This window comes from Martes martes, assembly GCF_963455335.1.
Source record: "Martes martes genome assembly, chromosome: 6".
NCBI lineage: Eukaryota > Metazoa > Chordata > Mammalia > Carnivora > Mustelidae > Martes > Martes martes.
The window spans coordinates 118,523,651-118,531,697 of NC_137893.1; the positions used below are offsets into that span (position 1 = coordinate 118,523,651).

The 8,047-nt window shown below is 41.4% G+C and overlaps 1 protein-coding gene across 1 annotated transcript; it reads right to left on the minus strand.

The window, feature by feature from the left end:
- Positions 1 to 210: 210 nt before the first annotated feature.
- On the minus strand, positions 211 to 4,744 carry LOC308345170 (HLA class II histocompatibility antigen, DR alpha chain). Its single transcript, XM_080807124.1, has 5 exons — positions 4,580 to 4,744; positions 2,478 to 2,723; positions 1,733 to 2,014; positions 1,262 to 1,426; positions 211 to 625 (listed from the first exon to the last, which is right to left on the minus strand). The coding sequence occupies exons 1-4, from the start codon at positions 4,659 to 4,661 to the stop codon at positions 1,272 to 1,274; spliced, it is 765 nt and encodes a 254-aa protein (XP_080663250.1). The 5' UTR covers positions 4,662 to 4,744; the 3' UTR covers positions 211 to 625; positions 1,262 to 1,271.
- Between the last annotated feature and the right edge of the window lie 3,303 nt (positions 4,745 to 8,047).

Below are 8,047 nucleotides of genomic sequence, written 5' to 3' on the forward strand. Positions count from 1 at the left end.
TGGGCTTGATCTCACTATGCTGAGATCATGATCTGAACCAAAATCAGGAGTCAAACATTTAACTGACTGAGCCCCTCCAGGTGCCTTGAACCTAGATATTTCTGATTGCTTACTGAACTTATTACATACATTCAACATTCACACATTTCAGGGTGAAAGAATCACATGTATGTCCTAGTCCCTGTGAAGAACTGGCTTAGACACCAAAGCTTCATCTCAGACCCGTCAAATAGTTTATTTTCAAAAAAATCACAATCACAGTTTGAAGAAACTCAAGCAATAGGTGTAGAAGGGATGTCCGTATTGAACATTCACAAGGTTCCATAACAGAGACAGGATCCTGTGGAGGGGGGGGTCTATTCCAGAGGCATTACCTGGTGATATTAAAATGATGGTAGAAAATGGAGGCAAACAGACCCAAGAAGGGGCAACAAACAAGGAATAACTAGATATCAGAATCTGGACAGAGAAGGAAGGCATCATTATTCTTAGAATAGCTAAAGGTCTGGACAATGTGGAAGAATGGTTGTCTTCAGCGAGGTAAGTGGTTGGAATATTGCCAGGTTTACAAAGCTATTGAAGCACAGATTTCTTCTTTGATCTTCTCTCTAGGAAATATCATTGCCTGTAGTGGGAAACACAAAGATACTAAAGAGTTAAGACCATGATTTTAAGACTTGGGAAAAGTCTCTAAATATTCATCTGACCTCTGTCTACAAATACAACCTTTCCACATGAATTGCATCCCCTACTCTCCATGTGAGTATGAATGAGCAGACCATGACTTACCTTCTCTTAGAAGTTTTAACCACTTTTCAGATTGGAGAAGCAAAAGCAGGACTTGACCTTCAAGGGATTTTCATTTCATGCACTGAATCTGCCCTAAACCTAAGTGAGTCAAATTCTGGTAATATTTTGGAACTGAAGGCCTGCCTCTGGAATTACAAACCGGGAAGTGCCCAAATCTTTCGTAGATCATTTGATTCAATAGTCTGATGTGAAACAATGACCTTAGGTAGTGGAGATAATTTCCAAGACTGAAGTTGTGGTGTAGGAATACCCTTATGGGAATGAATGTGGGACCTTGAAGCTTTGGGATACCAGATGAGACTAATGTCTGATTCTGTCCTAGCAGAGATAAATCAAGAGTCATGACCTTCCTATCACTTTCCCTTAAAGACATCGCATGTCCTTCTTCCCACTCTGTTTCCTTCCTTTGGGTAATTCCATCCATGTTTTCCTCTGACCACATCAAACCCACCTGCAGTGCCTCACAGAGGCCCTCGGCGTTCACCAGCATTGGCCTTGCGCATGCCCTTGATGATGAAGATGGTTCCGACAATGATACCCACCAAACCCACAACCAGGCCCAGGGCACACACCACATTCTCGGTTGTTTCTGGGAGAGGGGTTGGTGGTTCAAACTCTGGGGAAAAATAATACAGACCATAGTATGGAAGTAATGACTGTGGTATGGAGTAGCACTTAGAACCAAATGTAGAGTACGTAGTCCAAAGAATAGTCATTCATCAATTAAATAAGAGGAAGACAGAATGATGCCTTAAGGGAACACAGATTAAAAAGCAGGAGAGCTGAAAAATGGGAGAAGACAAGGAATAGAAGTTATAGCAATTGTTATGGACAAGTTAGGGGACTCTGGGTCCTAAAGCATCAGACACATGCATCACAGGAGGAAATCATAAAAGAAAGGAGAACGAAGAACGGTCCATACCCCAGTGCTTGAGAAGAGGCTCATCCAAACCCCAGTGCTCCACCTTGCAGTCATAGACATCGTTGGCTGAGGGCAGGAAGGGGAGATAGTGGAACTTGCGGAAAAGGTGGTCTTCCCTGGGCAGGAAGACTGTCTCGGACACTCCTGTGGTGACAGGGTTTCCATTTCGAAGCCACGTGACATTGATCACTGGTGGGGAGAACTTGTCGATGAAGCAGATGAGGGTGTTGGGCTCTCCCAGTTCCACAGGGGTGTTTGGGAGCACGGTCACCTCTGGAGGTACTGTGGACATAGGACAGCAGTTAGCCTTCCCTGCTTAGGCTAGCCCCTGTCCCTCCCAGTGAAGCAGAAAAAGCAGTGGAAACTCTGCCCTGAGAATCTGTGCCATCCATGGTCTCAGAGGCCTATCTCTGATGCTCTCTCGCATGAACTGGAACCAGTGTTATGGTATAAGAGATAGAAGGATATTTTAGGTATAGGAGATCATTTCATTCCTGGTTCCTCCCGGCATCGATTAGGGGCAATGACTCTGTGAGTGACTGTTGGCGGCAGGGACAAGATGTGAGCCCATCAGGAAAAGAACAAACTCATGTAAAGTTCTTGAGTCTGTGACATGACAAGTAGGCACTTGCTTATGGAGAGCCTAGGCCCCTGGGAGGAGAAGTCGGTTATAGTAACATAACACAACCAGCTGAAGCATCTATTTCAAAGTTAGGATTCCCTAGTCTAGGAGTGTAGGAGGTACCATTGGTGTTTGGAGTGTGGTTGGAGCGCTTTATCATGATGTCCAGGTTAGCTTTGTCCACAGCTATGTTGGCCAAGGCACCCTGCGCCTCAAAGCTGGCAAAGCGTCCAAATTCTTCCAGCCGCCACACTGTCTCCTTCTTTTCCATATCCACGTGGAAAATCTCATCACCATCGAAGTCAAACATAAACTCGCCTGACGCGTCAGGGGTCAGATAGAACTCAGCCTGGATGATTACGTGGTCCTCTGAAAAGGCCAGAAGAAGAGTTAGGATGAAAACCAGGAAGGGAGAGGAAGAAGAACCCAGGACGTGAGACAAACATGTGGGTGCAGGCAGTGGAAGGGGATTGCCCATATGGAGTGGAAGAGTGATGGAGAGCAGGGATAAGCTGGAAGACAAGGCTCAGGTGCGGGATATCCATGTTGAACAGCGCTGGGAGGGAAGAAGAACTAAAGGGGTGGAGTTAGGGTGGACTGAAGGAAATGGGGTCTGAAAAATCCCAGAGTCTTTTGAAGCTGTTGTTAGGTTCCATGTTACTAGCTGAGAAATGCTTCCCTCTTTGGAAATCCAGCAGCAGCTCCTAAAAGAGTATTGCTCACTCACTGTATTTTTCCCAGGTATTAAATACAGTTAAACAAGAATTCTAGGGCATCTCTCAGAGCACTGTAATATTAAGAGGAGGGAAACACTGTTTAAAAGTCTGGGTTCTGAGCTCTGGATCTAGTTAAATCTTTAATTCTTATTTAGGTATTTATTTACTTACCTAGTGTTCTTGAATTGATTATTTTATCTTTTTATATTGTTTTCCTGTTATATTCTTATATTTCCTATTATATCCTTTTGTGGTTTTGCTTCTACCTTGGATTTATCTTTAGAATTAAATGAGGGGGTACCTGTGTGGCTCAGTCAGTTAAGTGTCCAACTCTTGATTTCGGCTAAGGTCATAATCTCAGGGTACTGAGATCAAGCCCCAAGTTAGTCTCCACTCTGAGTGTGTAGCTTGCCCGATTCCCTCTCTCCTTCTTTCCTTGCCCCTCCCCATCCTGCTTGTGCATTCATGCTGTCTCTTAAAAAGAATTAAATGAGATGAGGTAAGTAATTTCTTAGTATATCACCAGGCTTATAATCGACATTTTATGTTCAAAACTGCTTTGTATTTAAGGAACAGATCCATCTCTAGCTTCCCCTTCCATCCCAAGAGAAGAGCCTCTATTTTTTCAGGTATGCGTTCCCTTTTGTGGCTCTTTCTAGGCAACAGAAACCTACAATTGCTATCATGGGTTTTGGAGCTTGATTATTACATTACCTATTTTCAGTGTACCTGACAACTTTGTGGGGTTCAGTCTGGTCTAGGTAAACATACGTTTTCACAATATATTTTCACAGCAGTAAACAGTTGCTCTGAAGATAGCAGAGAATAATAATAGAATCTCCATCCTTACTCACAGTTCTACTTTTTTGAGAAAATCACTAAGTAGTAGTGACCATAGATCATAGATTCACTTAAGTGGTGAAGGAGATATTCTCCCAAGAGGAAGTAAATTAAATGCAATTGGTATCAGCATACCTGCCCTTGCCCTCTGTTGGGTAGAACGTTGCTTTTGGTAATTTCCCTTTCTGGTGATCTTCAATACAATGTCTGTGCTTAAAATATGTTGACAGGATTCACTTGCCAAAAAATAACTACCATATATTTGGCTAAGAACTAGTTGCAAGGACTTCTCAAAATTTTTCTCATTGAATTTCCACAAAATGATGTGAGATTTCAAAATTTACTAATTTTCCAGAAAAAGAAATTAAAGCACAGAGAATAGCTTGTTAATGCCTCTCAGAAAACATTTCTACTTTAAGTCAACTTATCTCAAAGTCAATGGTATTAATCAATACCATTTTCCCCTCTTAACTAAATGTGACTGACTTCAATTTATGAAAAGAGCAGAAATCCTCCAAACTACATTTTAAAAAATACTTTCAGATTTAGACTACATGATGCTTGCCACAATTTTCCTTCACTCCAAAGACTGTCTTGCAAGTATTTACAGGTTATTTCTCCAATGCTCTCATAGCTTCTATCCCAAGTTTTACTTTGCTCAGGACTTACCTTTGATAGCATGTGATTCTTGGGGACCCATCAGTAAAGTCATGATGAAAAATCCTAGCACTGGGACTCCATTTATGGCCATTTTCTTCTTTGGAGATTTGTTGGGGCTCAGAAGAGCTTAAGAGTAGGGTAGAACTGACAAGAATAAAAGAAAAGAGAATATATGGTATGGTAGAGTCTGACTGATTAAAATTCAAATAGGTTGAGCTGAAGCCAATCAGAAAAAGTTTTGAGATGACACATCTGTTGCTAAGGGAAGAGCTCTTGTAAAGGGTCAGTAAAGGAAGCACTTCATTCATCAGATAAACAAGTAAAGCTCTTAATCAATCAATCAAAACAAAAATAAATCACACACAAACAGAAACAGCAAAAAATCAAGTTTTTGAAAATAACATTCACCCACAGACTGTTTGATTCCAATCCAGGTTCTAGAAAGGGATGTACATGAAGCACATTAGTGAGAATAAAATCAATAGAAACACCCTACATGACAGTTAGTGACCAATTATGACCCTGTATTAAGACAACTGAGGAGTTTATTTAAGGGACAACAAATCTTCTAAAGAAAAGTTAAATTGTCATGCTATGGAGAATGTCTTATTCTTGGCAGCAGTGGATGACAGAGTTACATGCCAGAAAATTCTTAACACTCTAGGTTTGTCTTCCAGTGTCCTAGACTCCCAGATGGCCGACTCAGCCCAAGAGCTGGGCATCCCTGGCACTGTGCTATATTGAGAAAACATTAGAGGAGAAACTCTGAATGCCAACACTCCTAAAGCTGGAGAAAGATGGTAGAGATGCCATAGGTAGTGTTTACTGGAAACAGTGGGCTACAATCCGTACCATCTTAAATATGACCAGAGATTGGGGGAGACTGCTGGGGACCCTTATTTGAGGACTCAGATCAATGAAGAGGGTGGACTAAATTGGGCAGAGCTCACTTTACTGGGAAGGTTAGAGATAATAACCTGCAGGAGGACTTTATCATAACTTTCCTCATGTCATAACATTATGAAAGCACTCATGTCATAAATTATTGAAGTTTCGATCCTAAGAATTTATTCTAATGTTCACCATTGAGAAAACTGAAAGTTAAGATTCTCTGACCCTCATGTTTCTGAAGGTACAGTGCAGTAGAAAGGAAAATTAACCGCATGTAGACAGGGCTGGAATCTGAATACTTCCAGTGAAGAGAGACCTGGCAGCGAGGCAGCCCATCAGATGATGAGTTCACTGTTTGATATCAGTCACGACACATATGCTCAGGGTGGATTTTCTGTGCTCTTTTGCTGAGATCTTACCCTGCTCCACAGCTCCCCTCACAAATCATGAGGGAAAAAAACTCTAACATTTCCGATTATCTGATCACCTTTAAGAGCTTTGAAGATTCTCTGACACTGACTTCTAGACCACTTGGAAGAGACCCACACAGCACAGTTTTGCCCTAAGATTGTTAAGGAACACACTTCTTAGAGACAAAGTGTGGGGCAGATGAGAGCTCTACAGTAACACTCCCTGCTGAGAGTCTGGTCCTATGATTCAGGCTTGCTGTCTCCTCTTTCATAGGAAAAAACAAGTATAATTTCCCTATGCTTGCCCTTTGCTGGTTACTATACTGCTTGGTTCTTATAAGCGGCTCATTGAATATACGGTAAACTCAGAGACACTTTACAGAAGAATATTTAACTTGTCATAACAGCACCTTCAACCCAAGGTGTTGCTCAGCAACTTATGATATGGCTTAGTTTTAAAACACTGATTGGTTCTCCTCATGAGATTACCAAATTTGGGAATCTTTAGAAAATACTTTCATTTCCCTTTCCCTGTGACAGGAGAGAAGTTCCTATCCAGACACTGCTCATGGTCCCCTGTCCCTATACTCTAGCTTCCTACATCTGGGGGATTTCTGAGGGCACCTGAGTGAGGTTTTCTCATTGACATCAAATGGTGAGGAGCCACTGCCTTAGTCAGAGTTTAGTCTGAGAATAGAAGGTCCTATAGACACTCTAAGCAGAATTCTTTACTACAATCTGTCTAGATTACAGGGAATTATACCTTTAAAGTGTTAGAAAGCTGGAGGAGCACAGGTCAGAGCAGAACCCTAACTCCAAGAGGTCAGGAGTCTGTAGGAAGGCACTACCGACATCACAGCTCCTCTAGAGCCCCAGGGAAAGGACCGTGTTGGCAACACAAGGCTGCTGCCAAGAGTCCTTTCTGTGATGCCCTTGTGTCCACTGCATGAGATGGCTTCAGCCTACCTGCCACCTCCCAAATCTCATAATACTTTCACTGGTAGTGTGTAGGCCACATCTAGATCCTGAGCAAGAGAATCTGGGGAATGTAATACTCTTAGACTCCATTCCCTGTGGTGTAGACAAGACATAAAAGCTAATGGGAATTTATGAAATTATTAAATGCAAATATGTATACCTCACATGTGTGTTCCTCCCACAGTACCAAACCTAGAACCAGAGGGGTATTTATGGATGATAGGTTAAGCCTTGGAAATGAGATAGCTTTCACATGGAACCTAAAGCCACAAGTGTGCATGTGTATATGTATGTGTGTTGGGGCAGGGGGAAGTTGGTAATTTGGAATCTACATTTCAGAATATTTTCCTGTTAGCCGACCACAGGTTCCATTGTTAGGATTTGAGCAACTGTAGTCAGGCTGTTTTATAACTCCCCAAGTTTTTTGTGTGTTCTAAAAGTCACAAGCTGAATTCAGTAACTGAGACATTGTGAAGGAATAGATTAGGTTGGGAAAATCACCACAGAAGCCCAAGAGCAGTTGCTTCCAATAGCTGCCCCCATCTGGCCAATTAATGATTTGACTCACTCACTCAGCACCAGTTGCTGTATTTTACACATACTGGAAACTTGTTTTCAGGGTCACTTCTAACTCCACATATCATCTTTGGGGCTCCAAATCCAGCACAAATCTCAGAAATACAGGACATTTCATTTGCAATGCAAATGCTGTTTTGCAATGCAAAGTTTTCATCTTCTGAAAATGTGCCTGCTCTCACCTGTGAATCCTCTTTTCAGCTATTCTTCCAGGAATAGGGAGACAGAGTCAAGACATGTAAGACAGAGTCAAGAAATGGCAATAGAGTATAATATAATAGAGTATAATATAATATATATATAATATATATATATAAAAGAGTATAATATAATACAATAGAGTATAATATAGTAATATTATACTCTATTGCATGAGGTCTAAAGTGCGGAATCTCGTCTAGGTCTGAATGATTTTATAGAACGCAGATGATGTGGTTGCATGCATACACCTATATTGTATGCATGTGTTTGGGGGTGAGGAGAGCTGGAAAAGTCTGCATTTTTGATCAATCACATTTATATAATTTTTGTTTAACAACTAATTCTTGAAGATATTTTATTAATGAGTTTGGTCAGCAATCATAGCCAAGGAGTTAGGTTCTAAACATGCAAAACACTCAGA

What these genes read in the sequence shown, in the direction of transcription:
- LOC308345170 (XM_080807124.1), bottom strand. Translation starts at nt 4,661, where the DNA reads ATGGCCATAAATGGAGTCCCAGTGCTAGGATTTTTCATCATGACTTTA. An exon ending in AGAATCACATGCTATCAAAG is followed by an intron (nt 2,724 to 4,579) that starts GTAAGTCCTGAG and finishes TGGCCTTTTCAG; the next exon opens with AGGACCACGTAATCATCCAG. An exon ending in GCCTCTTCTCAAGCACTGGG is followed by an intron (nt 1,427 to 1,732) that starts GTATGGACCGTT and finishes ATTTTTCCCCAG; the next exon opens with AGTTTGAACCACCAACCCCT.